The sequence below is a fragment of the Arvicola amphibius genome, chromosome 1, assembly GCF_903992535.2.
Source record: "Arvicola amphibius chromosome 1, mArvAmp1.2, whole genome shotgun sequence".
NCBI classification, from domain to species: Eukaryota; Metazoa; Chordata; class Mammalia; order Rodentia; family Cricetidae; genus Arvicola; species Arvicola amphibius.
This window is the reverse complement of record NC_052047.1, coordinates 155,359,637-155,381,743: the sequence shown is the minus strand read 5'-3', so window position 1 is coordinate 155,381,743 and position 22,107 is coordinate 155,359,637. Positions and strand designations below refer to the sequence as shown.

Sequence of the window (22,107 nt, the reverse complement as noted above, 5' to 3'; positions counted from 1 at the left end):
GTGAGATCACTGAGTTCTCTGTGGCATAAGAACAAGACGGAAAGAACAACAAAAGAAAATGATATGAAAAGTGTAACTTATGTCTAGAAGCCATTGAGGTATGACTCGTGCCTTAAACTTCTTCAGAGAAAGCACAGACTTCAAAATCAAGCTGAATGCACTAATTATATAGTGCTATTTATTCTACAAAATGAAGAATCCTAATAGATAATGTACACAATTTTTTAACTTTATAAATTGAGATGTTGACAATTTAATAATTTAATAGAAATTACTTGTTTGGCTGAATCTTTTGCCAAGTAATCTCTCTTGAACTCAGAACAGATGATACTCCCATATAGTTCACCTAAGAACTGTTTGGACATATTTGAAGTATGTTTACTGCCTCTTCTTAAAAATATATAAATTTGCTTGGTTGTCACTTTTATGTAAATTATAAGGTACTGGAGGTTGAGCAACTTATTCTAGTTACTAAACTATTGATTGGAACTGTTTTCTTTGGACTCATGCCAACCATTAAATGATTCTGTGTCTGTTAATTCTCAGTTTGAAATAAATTTAAGTCCATCCAACCACCTGAATTCATAATTACTCTTTGTCAGCATTTATGGAAGTCAGTATTTACATTTTCATAGTGAATTAATAAAGTGACAGACCAAGTAGTAATTTCATATTTTTACCATACAGTTTCCTTTTGTTGCAAATGCAAAAAAAAAAACTCCAAAGGAAAATGATCCTTCTCTTAAAAGCATAAGTGTTCTTAATGAATTTAAAATTTCTTAATTAGACTAGCTTGAGATAGATAAAATATTATCGCATAACAAAAGTCAAACAAACAAGGAGATGATGATGGCTAATATTCACCATCTCAGACAGATTTTCAGCATCACCAATATCTTTATGTGTTGAGAATTCATAGTTACATCATAAACATGAATTTACTGAGGTGTTTAACTTTTGTGAACAGTAGTTTTGGAGGAATAGTTGGAGTTATGGGAATGAGATCAACCTGAAAATATAGTTTTTCTGAGTGGAAGAATCAAGTGGTTTGGCAGAGACACTACTGAAAAAGACAAATATTTGAGCAATTGCTTTCTATATCGGAGTCACTGTAGCTCCATTTCTCTGAACATCATTTTCCATCCACAGAATAAAGACAGTCACCTTTACAAAAAACCCAATTTTAATTCAGTACATAAAACACATATGACAGGAGTGTGCTAGATGCCATCACGCTAGTATTAGGATGGGGCAAGGGACTCCACATTAGTTAGAGCAAGGCAAATATTAAATTTAGTGCAGAGCTTCACTTGCATGTCAGTCTTGAAGTATTGAAATTTTTTTCTCTATTTTGTCTTTTCTCCCATATTCCAGCCACTGAAGGTTAATGCTCTCTAGGGTTTCTTGCCTTTACTCAAAGAATAGCATTGACTTTTTATATTTTCATTTAGAACATGTTTATTTTTCCTTGATGTCTGTATTTCACTTTAGTAAGAGTCATGACCTCTTAAAATCCATTCTTTATTTTATTAGTGGTGTAAAATAGGCTAAATTACATATCAGTGGTAAATTGTATTTACCATAGATCTGTTAATTTCAAAGCTCCATAGTTTTAAAAACAATTATTTGAAACTGTACTTCTACAGCAAAAATATTATTTCAAATATTCTTTCTGTTTTGAAAACCCTGGTAGGACTTCTACCCCAAATTGACTACTATCTAAATTGACTACTATTATTTACCACTATCTTTATCAACAATCTTTAACAAGGTCATCTACTAGCCTATCCTTGAAGATATCATGATACTCAATTTTAACACAAATGACCACAATTAGCATTTGCTACAAACATTAGTGAAGGAGTTGTTTATAAATCTCTCCCCGCCCCATGCATGTGTGTCTGTGCACGCGCATGTGCATGTGTGTTAGGTATTACTATATACATTGGCAAGGAAACTTAGGATTTCCGAGGTAACACAAGAACTATAAGATAGGATCCAGGTTCAAAATGTTAAAAAATTCCCAAAAGTAAGCATGAGACTAAAATAACTTTGGAATTAAGTTTGAGGTTTATTAGTTTATAATTTATTATGACCCTTTACAGCTTGACAAAGTCTCATTCTACGTTTCTCATTTTTATCTGTCTTAACTCTTAATGAGATGAAAGGTTATAGAGAGCATAAAACCATTATCAGCCTGCCTGTATTTAGTGGTTGAAAGAACCATACTTTATGAAATAAACCAATAAAGTCTCCGTGATATACATTAAGACATTTGTGTCCTACTCTCATCTCAGTGTTTTTTTAAAAAATAGTCTTGAACATCTCATTTTCATATAACTTATATCAGATGCAGACAGCCTGTAGTTGTATGAATTTCACTTTTCATTTAAGTGAAAATATAATATAGAAGCAAAGCATTCTGAGAAAATCCAAACAACATACAATACAGAATAATATAAAAGTCATAAGATTAGCTACATAATATTTCCAAAATTCTATTTTAGGTATTCCAACTTCTTTAATACAAAGAAAATTGGAAGAAGAACACAGGCATGAATAAAGTTTCAAATCAACATGAATTCTTTCAATTTTCTTCCCTGGGAAGAATCACTTACCTGCTCCTTATTGGTAAAATGGGTATAATACAATTTCTTCTCTTATACCATGCAGTATTTTGACAAGTAATACAGAGTAGATAGCTATTTACAAAGATGGTGTAATTCAAATATCAGTAACTTAGCAGTGAGTATGAGCAATGTACATTATATACATTTAGAAAATATCTTAATGAAACTCATTATTTTGCATAATCATTATACACTAATAGTAGAAAAGTCCATCAATGTAACTTTTATATTTGGAAATTTCTTTGATACTGGCTAAGAGTTCACAGCAAGACTTGAGGTAAGTAGAAGGCATTTTTTATTCACAGGGAATTCACTCAGATGATTAATGATGTCCAATGAGTCATTCCCTGCAGGATGCCTTTTCTAAACAATGTGATTTGGAGTCATGTTGGGATTTAGAGGCCAGGGCGAGGGGAACTTGAGAGAATTACACAGATTTGGTGAACTCTGGAGATTTCCCCATGAGATTACTTGAAGAATTCTTATCCAGTTTTTCTAGGGAAGAGACAATTAACCTGCCTACAGGGACCAAAAATTTTGTTATATTTTTAAAATTAAGGTTTTTAACTGATAAATGAAATTATATAAATTAATGAGGAAACATGAGAACTTTCTTTTCTCTGTTTTATGTTTCATTAAATCTGTTCTTTGACAATTCAATTCTTGTATATTATGTGTTCTTATTACTCGCACCACATTCTAACTTGTCTTCCTTCATCTTCTGACTCCCAAGAATTTCCTTTTCACATTCAAGACTTTGAGAATTCATTGAGTTTGACCAGGACTATCTGTGTAGCCTTAAGTTTGGAACTATCCATTGGTGCCTGCTGGACTCACCGTTGGGCACACAACTGAAGAATATGATGCTCTACCCCCAGAATTCAGCAATAGCCAATAGTTCAGGGAAGTGTAGCATTCTATGAGACCCTCCTCTAGCCATACAGACATTGAAAGGTCCAGTTCAGTGCAAGAAAGTTCAAGAAGCCACAACTATTGTAAGATCACAATTGCAATGGTTATGCCATATTCTGAAGACACTTTGCAGATCTCCGTGTTTTCTGGTACTCACATACATTCTGCCTCCTCCTCTGTGAAGTTCTCTGAGCCTTTGAGTGAGTGACACAACTGCCATCTTTAGAGCTGAAAACTCAATGTCATTTATTCTTAGCAACTTGAGCAATCATAAGTCTCCTTATTCAGCACCATTCATAGCAAAAAAGCTTACATGATTAAGGCAGTGAGTAGCATTTTTCTATGTTTAAGGCTGAGGTGTAGTAGTTTTATACTGTTGTAACAATAAAAATTTAGAAACTGATTTGTCAGCATATCAGTTTAGCAAAACATTAGCAGTCTACTGACCCCCACCCTCACCACAGGGCATAAGAACTCCTCAGTCATTTTTTTTCCTTTTTCTTTTATACTGGTAGTGTCATGCATGAATTCCATCTTATAAACTAGTCTTCAAATCCAGAGAACTTTAAGTTACCCCCATAGCCAATCTATGTTTGCACCAATGTATCTTGCCTGGTATTGTTGTTCATTGGGTTCACAGCTATGGAAGATAATTGAAGGATTCTGACACCTTCTAGAACTGTGGAAGCTCAGTTTCAGTCTAATTTCTTTATATGTTACATGTAGTGTGGAGCTGCGGGCAGGCCTGCTTTTCGTCCCGCCCGGCTCCCGACCACCTGGCTAGCTTATGTCCCGAAATAACAACACACAAATTGTATTCATTTAAACACTGCCTGGTCCATTAGTTTCATCCTCTTACTCACATCTTGATTAACCCATATCTAATAATCTGTGTAGCACCACAAAGTGGTGCCTTACCAGGAAGATTCTAGCATACGTCCATCTTGAGCCCGAGCTTCATCGTGTCTGTTTCAGAGAGGAGAGGTGGGGCAGTTGCCCGAGACATCTACCTCACTACCTTCTTCCTGTTCTGTCTACTCCACCCACCTAAGGGTGGGCCTATTAAATGGGCCAAGGCAGTTTCTTTATTAATGAATGAAATCAACACAAACAGAAGACTCTTCCACATCAGTTACAACAAATGAAATACTGTCTTTAGCAATAAAGTCTTATCCACTATTTATACTGAGTAACCAAGAGTAATAACAATAGTCTGTATTGTTTTAAGGGCCTTCACAGACTCTCTGACCACCAATTCATAAGGCAATATTTCACAATCAGTCCTGGGATTTTTGTAATTCAAGTTTTAAGAGTCACACTATTTAGCAACACAGAATATCTACCCTCTTAAGCATCTTTCTTTTTGTTTGTAGGTTTTCATTGGGTAATAAACAAGTAGGTTTCTACACTTACCTGTGGGTCTCAGGTAATTTTTTTATGTGTTGAGTTGTAGTGTTTTCTTGCAACAACCATAACTTAACTAGCCCTAAGTGGTTATCTAGGATTTGAAGACCAGGAATGGTATCCTTCTTGTTGACAGGGTCTCAAGTGCAATTAGAGAATTGTTGATTACTGCCAATGTATTTTTGTCACTATTGTACCCTTGGTGCAATGTTGGGGTTTTATGTGGGTCATAGACATCATATCTGGATAGATTCTTGGTTGTCTCCATCCTTTTGAAACTCTCATGGTGCCTTCTGGTATGATGAAAATTAATCTGGAGGAACATTCAGTCGGTTTCAGATCAGCAGTTTATGGGATCTGTTTCTGAAGTGCATAAATACCAGTTACTATCTTTCCACCTCTGGGGGGCAGTGAAGGGTAACAACAGATTGTATGGTTTGGGTGTCTCTAGGATATTCTTGTCTAACAACTCAAAGGCAGGCTTTTCATTCCTAGTATTAATGTTTCTGTTAAGCAGACTTAAGCTTTTGGAGGAACAATTGTCAGCCCATATGAAAAAAAAAAGTGTTTTTGACTACTTATGTATACATTGAATTATGTGTATTGTAGGGTTTGTTTGAGTAAATAATTGATAATATGGCTCCTTATGACTGTTTCAGACTTCTTAATAGTCATTTTATAACCTCCTTATTTCTTCTATCTTTCTATCTTCATCCTAAAGTTCCCCCCTTTTGCTATTTTCCATATGATTTCCTTTACATCCTGCTATTCCCCTTCAGTCTCCTCCCATGAAGAACAAGAACCATAACCAAAGACCAAACCCATCTCTCTGAATGTGGCCAACAGCGGGGGCTGACTGAGAAGCAAAGGACATTGGCGCTGGGCTCTGATTCTTCTGCATGGACGGGCTCTGTGGGAGCCTTCTCAGCTTGGTCGATCACCTTCCTGGACCTGGGGGGAGTTGGGAGGACCTTGGACTTAGCATAGAGTGGGGAACCCTGATGGCTCCTTGGCCTTGAGAGGGAGGGAGGGGAGGTATGGGTAGAGGGAAGGGGCGGGAAGGGGGAGAAGGAGGGGCGGGAAGGGGGAGGAGGAGCGGAGGGAGGGGGAGGAGGAGGGAAGGAGATGGAAAATTTTAAATATAAAAAAAATAAACCATGAGAAAGAAAAAAAAAGAACCATAACCAATGAAAACGCACAGTTGTGAAACTCTGTCCCAATAGATATATATATAAAATACTCATGCCCTTAAGTCTCAGAAAAATTGTTGAAGAGGATGTGGAATGAGTGTACGAGACAGAATCAAAGAATTTGCTATGAGCTTCTGTCTCCTAGTAACATCAAAACCTACATGGATGAAGCATCACCTACATGACTGGTCAAATGTGAACTGAAAAACTATAACACCAATGCCAAAGTGGACATGGAAAAACCCACAATGCCTCAAGCCTACTCAAAGAACTATAGGAACCTGAGAAAAAGTTGGATCATAAAAGTAGTTTTACCTAGGGAACAGTTTCTCTATTTGACATCTAGTACCAAGGCATCAGCCCATGAACATTCTACAAGTAACATTAAATGGACTGAACTGGTATAGTTAGGAATATATACATATATGTATTCATGTATGCATGCAATAACAATTAGTGAAAAATAGGCTATGAATTTGCAGGACAATAGAGAGGGGTATACTTAAAAGTTTGGAAGTAGGAAAGAGGAGGAATAAATAATATAATTATATTATAATCTCAAAAAAGAAAAAAATGAAACAAAAGAAGTAGGTTTCCAACTGGTGGTTTCACACACCTTTCATTTAGCTAACCATCTTCTGTTCCATATTCTCCCCATCCCTGATTAAGCCTTATTGATCTCCAGTCATATTAATGTTGTTTATAAATAATTGAATATTTGTATGGATCATTACTATATATAAAACATTTGAGTACTATATTTTCTTTATTGTGCCATCACCTGAGAACATTTATATTTTCTTTCCATTCCCTGAGTATTACAATAACCACTGGAAGGATTATGTAGTGCCATGATTTGTTGTTGGGTCCAAACTCATTTTATTTCTTTTGAACTCTTACTCTGTAGCAGAGTATGGGTTCTCCCTAAAATTATATGTAGTAGTTATGTTAATCATATCCCAGATACTGGGCATACTTATCAGATTTCACATAAGTGCTAGGGATCGAAACTCATAGTTGTACAGCAAGCTCTTTATCCACTGAGTCATCTCCCAAGCTTTGCAGATTAATTGTTTTGCTCTAAATCCTTGAGATTAGGAAAGATGGTAAGACCATAGAACCAGTTCTATGATAAACAAAAGGTAGAGCTGAATGAATCAACTTGAGCTCAAATACCTGACAATGATGAGGAAAAACTATAATTATTATATTCTTGGAAACTGAGAAAATGAGAGGGCATGGGAGAAGAAAGGGTATAAATATCACTTAATAACTAATTTAAAGAAGGAGGTAACTCCTTTTTCCACAACTTCCTGCTTTATCCAGGTCAGTACTCCTTGGGTTGGATGATGAGGAAAACTGACATTTTTAAAATAACTCTGCTTGTTTCAAGTAAAACTCTTTAAATATAACCTCATACTTTAGTCATTAAACAAACATTAAATGTTTGCTATGTTCATTTGGATATCTCTATGAAATGAGCACAATTAAATGAACACAAATGTAAGCATATAACACAAATTCATGTTATATTTTATTCTGGGAATTTTCGGACGTCCATTTGTATAAGTCTTCAAAAAACTTATGAGTGTGTCTTCTCTTTAACTGTTTACTCTATACAAATGTATACATAGATTTGTATTGATGTAACAGAAAAATATTGCATGAAAAGTGATTAATTATGATAATATAATGATTTAGGTTTTTCACAATCTATCCTAAATTTATCATACATGTTTTATTCAGGTTTTATTCTTCTGAACAAAATGTCAGCTTTTTGACAGGCAACACACATTGCAGGGATAAAGATTTCACTTCAAGTTATTGAATTCAATGTAGCAGGGAAATAGGTGATTCAGTACAGAGTTAGGAAGAGAGAAAATATTCCAGATGGTGTACATCCCAAAAAGTTAAAATTAAAGCTTCAGCATTATTTTGACCTCAATACAATCTTTGTGAATGCATTCTTCACCTCCTTATTCCTTAGGCTGTAGACTAGAGGGTTCAGCATGGGGATGACCATGGTGTAAAAGACAGATGCAATTTTGTCAGTGTCCATGGAGTGACTGGAGCTGGGCTGCAAGTACATGAAGATGACTGTCCCATAGAAGATGGAGACAGCTGTAAAGTGGGAGGCACAAGTAGAAAGAGCTTTGTGATATGCTGCAACAGAGTTTATCTTTAGAATGTTGGTAAAAATGAACATGTAGGATATTAAGATCAGTATAAAAACAAAAAAGATATTGAAGCTGGCCACATAAATAAGAACCAGTTCATTGACATGTCTATCAGAGCAAGATACAAGCATAATTGCTGGAATATCACAGAAAAAATGATGGACCACATTGTACACACAGAAGGAGAGAGTTAACACATTCACAGTATAGATGGAAGCATTCAGGAAACCACAGATATAACAGCCAATGACTAAACATGCACATGCATTTGTTGTCATGGTGGTGGCATAGTGTAGGGGCTTACATACTGCTACATAGCGGTCATAGGCCATTGAGACCAAAAGGCAGTTCTCCACATTGGCAAAGGTTGCAAAAAAGAACATCTGAGAGGCACAAGCATTGTAGGACATGATCTTGTCTCCTGTAAGGAATCCAACTATGACCTTTGGAGTGACTGTTGAAGAGTAACAAAAGTCCACTAAAGACAGGTTATTGAGAAAAATGTACATGGGGCGGTGAAGCCGAGAGTCAAAGAGAATCAACAGGAACATCCCCAGGTTCCCCACCAGGGTGATGGTGTAGATGAGGAGGAAGATGATGAAGAGGGGAAGCTGCAGGTGTGGGTCATTGGTGAGTCCCAGAAGGATGAACAGTGTCACTTCTGTCTTGTTCTCCATTAATGATATCAGTTAATCAAAAGGAGGCCTTAAACAATTTTTAAAAAGAGAGACAAATAAGGGACAGGAGAGATGTTTCAGCAGTTGTAAGTACTGGCTTTCCATTCCAAAAGACTCAGCACCTACATGACAGTTCACAACTGTTTGGAATTCCAGTACCAGGGGATCTGACACCTTCTTCTAGCCACCTCAAGTATGAGACACACATGGCACACAGACATACATGTAGGTAAAGCAACCATACACATAGAATTATTTTTTAAATAAAACTTTAAGAATAGTTTCTTAAAGGAATAAGAATCTGTAAAATCTTAATTCATTTTCTACCAAAATAAAAATTATTTATATATATATATATGTGTGTGTGTGTGTGTGTGTGTGTGTGTGTGTGTGTGTGTGTTAACCAGTTGCAAAAAGCTTAATAATTGTGTGAAATAATTCATTTTATTTATCTATGTGCCAGTTCACTTTTCTTGGGCTCTGTAAAACTAACATTACTGGCTGCTCTGCTAAGAAAAACTACAGAAACATCCTGTTCTCTGTCAATAACATAATGACTTTCATAAATTGCTACATCCATCCAAATTTTGAAGCAAAAGAGATAAAAATTTTCTACATATATGAATAACATAATTTCCAATTTCTGTTTCGAATCTTTTCACCCATTGCAAGCTAATGATCTAAAATAATTTATCTTAATTATAATGAATAAGTTTTTCTTTTGTTTATTTTCAGTGAACTAAATGTAATTAAGATGTATATTTAAAAAATCAAGTAAATGAGTTCTCTAAAACTGGAAAATGTTTGTTCTGAGTACTAAAAGGTTCTGAATGGAGTAATGGGCTTTAATTGCATTTCAACTCTTCTTGGCACACACATTATCATGTTTTTAATGTAGCAAATCTAGATACATTGATAAGGATATATGCAGAACCAAGAAGTTATGATTAGCTCAAATAAGGCTTTATCTTGAATCAATATTTCTAAATATTGTACATACTAGATTTTTTGAACTTACAGGTATGTTAGAAAAGTGTTCTACCTCAGAAGCAGTTTAGAATGAAAAAAACATTAAAATACAGAGAGCTCAAGTTCTTAGAAGAGATAAATTTTGGGATCATCCAACGACTGCCTAGAAAGTACCTAACTCTTCTAAACACCGTATAGCCATCTACAAAATAAAGACCTACTTGGGGTATTATTGCGAAAATATAACAGTATATCAAAGGCAATGAATCCTCTCTAGCATAAGTTGTCATAAATGTTTTTGATCTTGGTCATTCTTACAGGCATAAGATGTAATCTCAGAGTTCTTTTGATTTGTATTTCTCTGATGGCTAAGGATGTTGAGCATTTCCTTAAACGTCTTTCAGCCATTTTAAATTTATCTGTTGAGAATTCTCAGTTTAGGTCTATACTCCAATGTTTATTGGATTATTTGTTCTTTTGATAACCAATTTCTTGAGTTTCTTGTATATTTTGGAGATCAATACCACTTATGGGTATATACCCAAAGAATGCTCAATCATACCACAAGAACATGTGCACAACTATGTTCATAGCAGCATTGTTTGTCATAGCCAGAACCAGGAAACAACTTAAATGCCCCTTGACCAAATAATGGATAAGGAAAATGAATAAAATAATGGAGTATTACACAACAGAAAAAATAACAACATCTTTAAATTTGCAGGCAAATGGATGGAGCCTAAAAACATCATATTGAGTGAGGTAACCCAGACCCAGAAAGACAATGTGCTCACTTATAAGTAGCTTTTAGACATAAAACAAAGAAAACCACCCTGTAGTTTCACAATCCCAGAGAACCTAGACAACAATGAGAACCCTAAGAGTGAAATACATAAATCAAGTATACATTGGAAGTAGAAAAAGACAAGTTTTCTTGATTAAATTGGGAGCATGGGGACCATGTGAGAGGGTTGAAGGGGAGGGAAGAGGAAGGGAGGGAAGCAAAGAAATATGTATACTTCAATAAAATCAATAAAAAATATAAAAAAAGAAAATGTTGGCTAATAAGCAAGCCTTGGTGAGTACTACTGATCTTGTCATTACTATATGAAAATAGCATACAGGGCTTTAGTTCTGAGTAAGCTTAACTCTTGAAAACTTTGAATCCAAATTGCCCTTTCTGCATTTGTGTCCCTGGGATTTTCTGTGCCTTGTCATGAATCTTAGTTTGTTTTAACTCTAAGAATATCAATGTTTGCAACCATTCTTTTCAAAAGTTTCATTATTGTAATCAATAATTTTAGGTAGTACTTTCCTCTTTTGCTAACTTTTAGTTTTTCTTTTCTCTGAATATCACCCCACAGTAAGAAGAGAGATTCTGGAGCCCAAGTTCCCAGCATCTGAGCTTTGTTTGTCTCATAGACATGATGTTCTTATGGTCTAACAATACTTAAACTTTCTTGTTTGACTTCGCATATTTGGAAGACTATTCACTCTGTTATTTCGCTGTAATTACTTACATGAGCATTTGTCCAGTTTAATTATGTACATCTATGCTGAAAACATTTTAGTTGCCAGTCCTATACCATATGATACCTTCCATCATTTGCTATAGTATCTACAAAGGGTGTGTTTGTGTGTGAGAGTGTTTGTGAAAAGTAGAAATGAAAGTACTATTTCTTACATTATTTGTAGGAAGAACCTAATAACTAAGGAGTTACATGGTAATCTCAGGTTTTGTAAGCAGCATGAAAAACACTCAAGATGCAAGAGTTAAAGCTTCCATCCAGCCATGAGCCTGAGCTCATAACATAGGTGTTAAAATGTGGTTGAGAGAATATTTGCTTATTTCTAGTCATTTATCTGTGTGCAGAAAGATTTATTTTAACTGCTGGGTTTGTATCTTATGATTGTTTTTTAATCTCCAAGTAAACTTGGCATATAGTGATGAAATAAAGCTACATCAACAAAATTACATTTTATACTCTGAGAATAACTTATTATATAAATCATTAAATCTCCTGCAGTATTTTGACATCTATACCTAGACTCCGTTTTAGAAGAATAACCCTTAGATTTTATATTGCTTTAGCCCTCGAAACTATTTTTAAACAGCTGTTTTTCGAGTAACCTGTAGTAGGTATACATAGCCCATTTCCTTTCAGGAATTATACTCACTAATGTAGATGGAAGCTTCTGTCCCATCCCATCCCACAACCATTTAGTGCCAAATAAACACACAGAGGCTTTTATTAACTATAAACTGTTAGGCCTATTGCGTCGGCTTATTACTAACAACCTCTTATAACTTTAACCCATGATTCTTATCTATATTTAGCCATGTGGCTTGGTACCTTTCACAGTAAGGCATTCTCATCTTGCTTCCTCTCACTCTGGATGAAGACTCTATCTCTGCCTTTCCTCTTTCCAGAATTCTCCTACTCTGGTTTCCCCACCTACACGTCCTACCTGGCTACTGGCCAATCAGTGTTTTATTAAAATAATACAAGTGACAAATCTTTACATTGTACAAGAGCATTTTCCCCCAATCAATGTTTCAATCTTCTCTAAAAAAGAGAGAGAGGAAGAGAGAACTTCTGCAAAGACCAAGCTCTGGATTTACCATGTATTTGCTCCTCTTCCTTTGGAAGAGTCACTTACCTCCTTATAATGAATACATACTACAGGAAACCAGACAAGATTACCCCTCTCCCATAGTTCACAGGTTGTGTCTGTATATAAAAAACAGAAGTCTGTAAGAAAACCCATAAAGAATTTGCCAGATAGGAGTCAATCAATGGGATTTTTTTCTTTGAGTGTTTTCTTTCAGCTTACTTGAAGGTCCATAGCTGATCTTCAGGTTAGTTAAAAGACCTGCATGTGTTAACAATGACTGCCATTCAGAAAATAAACATCTAATGGTAATGGCAAGCCGTGTGTCCCCTGGTGTGCCACGTTGGGATTTCAGAGGCTAGTGCATAGAGAAGTAGAGAATTATAGACACTTAGAGAGCTCTGGAGAGTTCCCCTAGAGTGTAGCTGAAGATGTTCATCCTATCTTCTTAGGAGAAAAGCAATTAACCAGCCTTGGGGAACAAACCAGTTTCTGTATCTTAGAAGTTAAATTTCCTTTTTAGCAGATAAATGAAAATATAAGTCATTCATATTAAATGAGGTACCATTCAATGTTTCTATACATAATATCTTTTTTAAAAGTTCAAGTTAGATTAAGAATGCCTGTCTTCTCAAGCACTACTTCTTTACGGTAAAAACTTTCAAAATCTTTCGTTCTAGAATTTTCATTTCTTTTAGTCTTTCCAAAAACACAATACATCATTGTTATCTATAGCAACCCTTGTGCCCAATAAGAAATCTCAGCTTCTTGTTCCTAGTCAACTGTAACTTGCTATAATATCAATAATTCTTGATCATTTTTATGTAATGTCCTTTATAGTACTCTACAGAATGTTGTGTGTCACTTTTTACAAAATGTATGCTAAGTTCTATTGACCAATAATTATTTTTTTAATTTTAATACATTTATGTGTTATATGTGTACGTATTTACTCATCTATAGTGTTTGTGTATAGGCCTCTGAGAAAAACTTGTAGAAGTCAGTTCTCTCCTTCCTGCATATGGGTCCCAGAATTTAAACAAAAACCATCAGGCTTGGAAACTAGCTTTTTTATCCACTGAGGCATCTCACCATAGCCCGCATTCATCAGTTATTTTCTATGGACTTTGTAATTCTTTTTCTATTCTGAAAATCAGAAATACCTTACAGATGTACATTTTTTTGGTATTTTTTCTTATTTTGTAAATTTTTCTTCTTATTCTGTAGACTACTTTCTTTGCCAAGCAGACTATTTCTACATTGAGACAGTCATATTTTTGTTTGTTTCTACTTGTTTTGTCATCTATGAAATGAAACAATTTAAAAAACTGAAAACACTCCATCCATTACAGTGTAGTGTTCTCAAGTGCATCCCATATATTTTCCTTTAGTATTTTCATAGCTTGTGTCTTTCTTTTAAAGCATTGATTATTTTGAAGATAATGTTGCGGTTGGCAAGCTGAGGTGTGTATAGTTTTGCTCTTCACAAAGATATCTTAGTCTCCTGGTCTCATTCAGTGCAGTTGCCATGTGTTCTCTTGGGAAATTGCCAAACATCACTTGTCTGTGGATATACAGCTTTAATTCTAGAATCTCTGTTTTATTAATTTTGGGGACATTTCCTGCAATTGGAGACTGCTAGTTCATTTCCCTGCCACCCAAACCCAAATAATCACACAGAAACTATATTAATTACAATGCTGTTTGGCAAACAGCTTAGGTGTGTTCCTAACTAAGTTTTTATATCTTCAATTAACCCATTTCTATTATTTTGTATTGCTGCAAGGCTGTGGCCTACTGGAAAGGTTCCTGCTAGCACCTATCTCCTTCAGTTGCTACACGGTGTTTCTTCGACTCCACCTATATACCTCTTCTATATATACCTCTGTATACTCTCTATATATACCTCTTCCAGCTTGGCTATATTCTGCCCTGCTATAGGCTAAAGCAGCTTCTTTATTAGACAATGGTAATAAAACATATTCACTGCATACAGAGGAGAATTCCACATCAATCTCCCATTTGATCATGGCAAGTACTTTTCCTAAAATACTTCTTGATTTATTTTGTAAGTAACATGTTGAGGAATTTTTACCTATACTCATGAGAGATATTGAACTTCCACTTCCCCATTCATTGTGCCCTGTCCTGGCTTCATTTCTTGTTGCTGTAACAGATAATACTGATAAAAGCAACTTAAAAGTTAGATACTTGATTTGGGTCACAATTCCAGGTTATAGACTATCATTACAGGGAATTCAAGGCTTCAGGATGCTAAAGAAGTTTCTCAAATTAATCACAATCAAAAACACAAAACAATGAATTAATGCTGCCTGCTAATACTAAAGTTCACTTTCTCTACTCTTCCAAAATCCAGGATCCCCTGCCCAGAGTGTTGTGCCCAAGTTGAGACCCCCAGAGAAACCACCACCAGAATCCAGTCAAGTCCAGAATGCAAAAGAAGGGTTATTCAGCACTCTCCAGCCAAGCTGGGGACTCAACCACTACTCACAACACAGTGTGGTAGGAAAGAGCCCCTTCCTCATTTTAGGGTTGACTTATATGGCAAAAACCACAAGACAGGTTTACTCAGTGTCAAGGGGGTTAGTTTTAATGAGTACAGGGTGTGAACTATTTCTGCATACCCTCTTCCTCCTTTAAGTGGCTACTTCTGCTTCTGTGCATGCCCCCTGCCCTCCCCACAAGCAGTTATTTTCTCCTTCTGTATAGACTATAAAGTTAAGCAGCTAGCTGCCAGAAACAGTTGTTTTTTCCCACTAATTCTTGTGATGTTGCAAAGAGCTCAAAGCCAGTGTCTTGACCAGCTCCTGACTAAGCAAAGCTTTTTGAAACTTTTTTATATCCTTACATTTCCATGTCCTTCATTTCTATGTCCTTACAAGAGAAGGATGCCATCAACAGTGCCCAAGCCTTCCAATATATCAAGGTCAACCCCTACAGACACAGACTAATCTAGACAATCTCTTAGTCAGACTCCATTCTATGGTGACTCTAGATTTTGTCAAGCTGCCAAAACTATTCCATTTTTTATCTGTCTTTGATGTGCTAGATAAAGTTAGCTTTGTAGAATTTTTGTTGACAGAGTTTCTTCCCTATCCTATTTTTTATTTAAAAAAATTTAAACGTGTTGAAAATAGAAAAAAGAAATTAATTAAAACATAATTATAATAAACTCTCACTTTTCTTTCTTCTCTCTGACCCTTCTGGTATTCCCTAGTCCCTTAACTGCATAACTAACCTCATTGGGACTGTCGATTATATAACCCAGTTATCTAGGGTCAAACCAAATACTACTGGTATTTAAAACAAACAAACAAACAAACAAAATAGTGGTAAAATGACTACTAATGATATTCTGCCTTATTGATCCATCATCAGAGAAGCTTCCTCCTGCAGCAGTGGTAATAAATATAGAAACTTAGAGACAGATGTCAGCCAGAGAGATAAACCTTAGAACACACATCTCTAAATAGGATCCATCAAGTTCCTTCCCTCATAGCTTATAGAACCCTGTGAAAGAGGAGGTAGAATAGAAATAGTGTAAAACCCAGAGGGGATGGAGGACACTATGAATAAAACGTCCTCAAAATCAACTGAGCAATGCTCATGCGAACTCACAGAGACTGAAGCAGCATGCTCACAGTCTGCAAGTGTCTGCATGGGTCTTCACCAGGTCTCTGCTAATATATTATGGCTTCTAGTTTACTGTTTTATGGGACTTCTGAGTGTTTGAACAAGTGAGTCTTTGATTCTTGTACCTTCTCTTAGGCTCTATTACTTCTGCTTGTTTGCCTTGTTCAACTTCGAAGTGATGATCTTTGTTTTACTTATATTTTATTGATATGAGATTCCCTTCTGTATTCTGCAAATACCATTGGTTAATAAAGAAACTGTCTTGAGCCTGTGATAGCTTAGAGTAGAGCTAGGAAGGGAAAACTAAACTGAATGCTGGGAGAAAGAAGGGCAGAGTCAGGGAGAAGCCAGAGACAGACATGCTGAAACTTTGCTGGTAGGCCACGACCTCATGGTGATACACAGATTAATGGAGATGGGTTAAATTAAGATGTAAGAATTAGCCAAAAAGAAGATAGAGCTAATGGTCCAAGCAGTGACTGTAAATAATATAGTCTCTTTGTGATTGTTTTGGGACTGAGCAGCTGGGAACTAACAAGCGGCCTTTCTTACAACATTTTATTTTGTTACATTTAAAATAACATAATTCTTTATAGAATTTTTATAATTTCACTTCATGCACCTGAATCCCACTCACCTCCCAGTTTCTCCATACCTGCCCTGCCCCTCAACCCGTCAGCATCCCACCCATAGAAAATCACACTCGAATTAATTAAAAAGGCACATACTTTGCTCCTCCATCTTTCCAATACCTCTTCCTTCATTCTAGTGGCATTAGCAGTGGTTGTGTGTCACATAGTGTGCCTTTTTGTACAATCAGTCCCAAAATGTTCACTTCAGACGGTGCTGAGGAGTTCCATCCAGACAGGAACAGTTCCTGCTCCTGCACTGAGGAGATCCACCCAGAGAGTCAGTCATAGCAAATACTGGACCAAGACACCATGACTCACCTGGTTCCATCTGAAAGAAGAGATGGGCAGGCGCCAATGCAAGAATTCTTCCAACAACCTGTGATGGAGGAGTGTCTATGTGTTACTTTCATTATTAATAAAGAAAACTGCCTTGGCCCTTTAAGAGAACAGAAAATTAGGTAGGCAGAGTAGACAGAACAGAATGCTGGGAAGCAGGAGTTGGGGAGACGCTTCAGGCATTCGCCATAGTGAGTCTCCATGCTGCTGCTCTCCGAGATGGACGCAGGTTAAGATCTCTCCTGGTAAGCCACAACTCGTGGTGCTACTCAGATTACTAAATATGGGTTAAAGCAAGATGTGAGAATTAGCCAATAAGAGGCTACAGATAATGGGCCAGGCAGTGTTTTAAAAGTATTCTTTTTCCGTGTAATTATTTCGGGTGTAAAGCTAGCCGGCTGCCGGGTGGCGGGACACAGCCCCGCCGCTTCTCACTACAGATTGGCGCTCCAACGTGGTGACTAAATCCACTTAAAAACCTTGCCCGCTTGGGATCGGAAAGAAAGTACTCTGAGACCATGCCAATGGCTCACTGCTCCCTGCCTGCACCTGGGCAGATGGCGGAATCAGGCTTAGGCGAGTGGGACAGCATTTGCGGATTCCTGCCGCCATAGAGAGAGAGGTGTTTTCAGACTGCTTGGGGCTCTGCGCGTCAGATTCGGCTGTGACTTGGATTAAAAGAGTTTCTGTGCTGCACGCTCAGTATCAAAATTAAACTGCTGAGTGCAGCTCCAATGTGGACTGCTGTGTACCTGTAACTGTGTGCGGCTCAGGGGCACCAAATGACTGAGGCAGGAGCGGCTTTGGCTCTGCTCTGCCAGGCTGAACTGTGCTGATCTCGGGCAGGATCTATCATAATTACCATGATAACAGCGCAGTTAAGGTTTAGACTTGGCTGGAAACATGCGGTACTGTATTACCTCTACATGGCGCAACTTAAGTTTTTAAGAAGTGGTTAACATTTTAAGAAATGCTCCTGGATAGTAAAAAATTACAGATTCACAATAGGACAGATTCAGACATAGAAGACCCCCATATGGGTCACAATGTTGGATGACTGTACGTAGGCTTGAGAGAGAGAAAAAAATAAATATATAGAGAATAAAGTTAATGCCTTAAAAAAGGGGTAAAGTCTTTAAAGAGACAGAATAAAGTAAAGTGATAGAGTGAAAATAAGCCACGTAAAAATGGAAAATTCACAGAGAGTCTGGATTATGTATTTTATTGTGTTTTCTTTGAAATTTTTGACTGTAAAGGAGCTAAATACAGAGAGACATTTCATTATATGGGCTGCCAGGCTAGACCAGAATGGACATCTTAACGGTATGACTTTAGGATTTGGATCTAAGAACATGATGCTTTGGAAAAGAGTTTCTTCTTTTGTTTTCACAGAGGACGAGACTCTGTGGATTGCTTCTATCCCAATATGGTATGATAGACCACGCCCTCCTGAAAGGTTGCTGTGAACATCTTCAAAAAATTACTTCACTCAACTGCCAACTGAGAGGAACCTAGCACACAGGTTACACCATGAAAGACCTAAATAACAGCGCCCCCATTCAGCAGGAAGCAGTTTGGAGAGAAAAAACTGCGCCCATTTTCCCAAATATTGCTTATAAATGTTCTTTTACATTTAAAGGGGGAGATGATATAGATATGAATTTGCATTGGTATAGATTTTAAGGTCAATTTTGTTATATGTATATGTATTTCTGATCTTGCTTAAGCTATTGTGATTGTAGTTCATTTTAAAAACTGTAATGTATAATTAGGAAATATAAGTTGTTAATGGATAATCATTGATAATAGTTAAGCTTGTAGTCATGTTATTAGATTTTCTAGATATGTAGAGATATATTTCAGTTAGATAGACATTCTTCATATCTTTCAAAGACTGCAGAATATGGCATTTAATGTTTTAATAACTTAGGGTTTTTCATGACAATGAGACACGTCTGCTCCTGGCAGCACCAATCTACTTCGAGAGGAAGATGGGCATCGAAGAGGCTACTTATAGAGTTTGTTAGCCATTTGGGCAAGAAAATGCTCTTGCCTGGACTGTTGCATAAACTGGACATAAAGAACCCGCAGAGAGAGGACTGCTGAACTTGCCTAAAGGTGAGATGGTCTTTCGGGGTTCCTGATTCATGAAAGAGTCTGCGAGACATTCTGCAGGACACAGTAGAAAGTGACTGAACTGTCTTTGGAATTTCCTGCTTCATGAAAAAGTCTGCTGGACACTATGGGCCTGAAGCCCGAAGATGGATGCCCCAACGGTACAGAGGAACTTTGGGTGACTGTCCAGGCAGCGAGTTGTCTCTGTCATTTCTAGAGTTTTATAAGTTACTTATTTCTTGTTTACTTAGGTAGCATTGTATCCTTCTGGAGTCTTTGATGGAGTTGAAGAATAAATAGATAGTTATAGATTTCCTTAGTTATGATAAAAGATAAAATAGATTTAAATATTGTAACTGTAATACTTGCTTGATAACTGTTATATGTAATTTTGCTATGTTAAAGTTGAAGCCTTTCTTTTTTGTTTAAACAGAAAAAGGGGAAGTGATGGAGGAGTGTCTATGTGTTACTTTCATTATTAATAAAGAAAACTGCCTTGGCCCTTTAAGAGAACAGAAAATTAGGTAGGCGGAGTAGACAGAACAGAATGCTGGGAAGCAGGAGTTGGGGAGACGCTTCAGGCATTCGCCATAGTGAGTCTCCATGCTGCTGCTCTCCGAGATGGACGCAGGTTAAGATCTCTCCTGGTAAGCCACAACTCGTGGTGCTACCCAGATTACTAAATATGGGTTAAAGCAAGATGTGAGAATTAGCCAATAAGAGGCTACAGATAATGGGCCAGGCAGTGTTTTAAAAGAATACAGTTTCCGTGTAATTATTTCAGGTGTAAAGCTAGCCGGCTGCCGGGTGGCGGGACACAGCCCCGCCACTTCTCACTACAAACCTGAAAGGCATATGACATCACCAGAATCCAGGGATCTCGAAACAAGAAGAATTAAACACCCTACTCCAGAAGAAATAGAAGAAATCGATTTTAAACAGAACTTTATGAAAATAATAGAGGACCTTAAACAGGGGGGAAAAAACTGCCATGAAGAAATGGAGGTGACAAAGAAAAAGGTAGAGGAAATGAATAAATTTCTCAAAGATACGCAAGGAAATTCTTGTTACTGGATTTTTCCATTGATTTTTCTTTTCTTCTGTTTTTAATTCTGACACTGTCTTGCCATGTAACTTATATTAGTTTCAAACCATTAATCCATGCATAACATCCTTTTCATTGCTGATAATCCATGGATTTGCCACTCAATTTGGCAAAAATATGTTTATTACTAAAGTATAACTTAATACAGTCAAAATAAACCATAAAACTACCACATAAAAGCAAAGTACATTTTTTTCCAAAAAAATGGCCACATCCGAGCCCATATGTCCTCCAACATAAAGAATTTTTGGTGAGCTTTAATGCACAGTCTGTATTGTGTTCTTATTCTACAAACATTTGCACTAACTCAGGTAGAAATGAATTGAGCTACCTGATCTGTATCTTATTTGCATTTGATAAGAAAACCCCAGTACCATTAGCAGTCTCACTTGGATATTACGACTGAATATATCTGTATTCCTGTAAGGTATCACTTCAGGAAACTGAACTCAGAGTTGGTTTTTGTAAGTCAGGGCATAGCATAGAAACCACCGAAATCACTGCTCCATGATTGGGGGAATAGTTTTTGTTGTAAATAATAGATAAAATAGTCATATGTATCTGAAAGAGTCCAAAGCAGAAAGAATAAGAAGCAGACTGGACTAGGTCAGGGCTATCTTTAAGAGAAGTAAGAATAGCAAGAGAAAGAATTGCAGCAATTGTGGGGACAAGGGAATAATTTTGCCTTATATAGGGAACGAACTGATATCTGGGAGGAGGGAAACCAGCTACCCACAACAACCTGGGAGCTATCATAGTGGAGGAGGAAGAAAGGTGAAAAGAGCCAGAATTCTAGACTAGACTATGAAATGCATAACAAATGTATATGAGTAGGGATTGAAAGAGTCTAGAAGCCAGCATGGACTTTTATATACAATGACATATATAGCCATGGAAAATGACTTTCTTACAGAACCCCAAGTGTTTGTAGGTTCCTGACAAATACTGACCTTGGACTTTTATCTGTCTGCCAGAAATCCTTCTATAGTCCAGCTTGAGCTAAGTCTACATTGTCATTTCTGTACTTATGCACTGACCCATACAGTATGAGAAGCTGGAATTTCCTTCCAACATGAGAATTTTTAAATGTGATTAAAGTTGGCTTAGTAAGTAAAGGTGTTGTTTGCCTAAGCTGAGAGCCTGCTTAATCCTCAGAACCTGTGTGGTAGAAAAAGAGCGAGACTGCCTTTCACCAGTTGTCCTTTAACCTTCAAATCAGTTCTAGGAAATGCCTGTCACACATTGTACACTCACACATGCACACACACACACACACACACACACACGCATGCATGCACACACACGCGCATGCGCACACACAGACAGACAATTGATGGGTAGGTAGGTAGATAGATAGATAGATAGATAGATAGATAGATAGATAGATAGATAGATAGATGATAGATACATAGATGATAGATAGATAGATACATAGATAGATACATAGATAGATAGATAGATAGATAGATAGATAGATAGATAGAGAGATAGAGAGATACATAGATAGATACATAGATAGATACATAGATACATAGATAGATAATAGATAGATAGATAGATAGATAGATAGATAGATAGATAGATAGATAGATAGATGATAGATAACAAATTAAATCTGATTCCATGGGAAAACGTGAGAGAAATAAATCCAGGTATTACACACCTCAAGTGTGTAAAATCAGTACTGTAAATG

At 36.7% G+C, this 22,107-nt stretch overlaps 1 protein-coding gene across 1 annotated transcript; it reads right to left on the bottom strand.

The window, feature by feature from the left end:
• Positions 1–8,066: 8,066 nt before the first annotated feature.
• On the bottom strand, positions 8,067–8,993 carry LOC119818808 (olfactory receptor 5B3-like). Its single transcript, XM_038336585.1, has one exon. The coding sequence runs from the start codon at positions 8,988–8,990 to the stop codon at positions 8,067–8,069; it is 924 nt and encodes a 307-aa protein (XP_038192513.1). The 5' UTR covers positions 8,991–8,993.
• Between the last annotated feature and the right edge of the window lie 13,114 nt (positions 8,994–22,107).

Excerpts from the sequence above, each read along its gene's own strand:
- LOC119818808 (XM_038336585.1), bottom strand. The coding sequence starts at position 8,990 with ATGGAGAACAAGACAGAAGTGACACTGTTCATCCTTCTGGGACTCACC.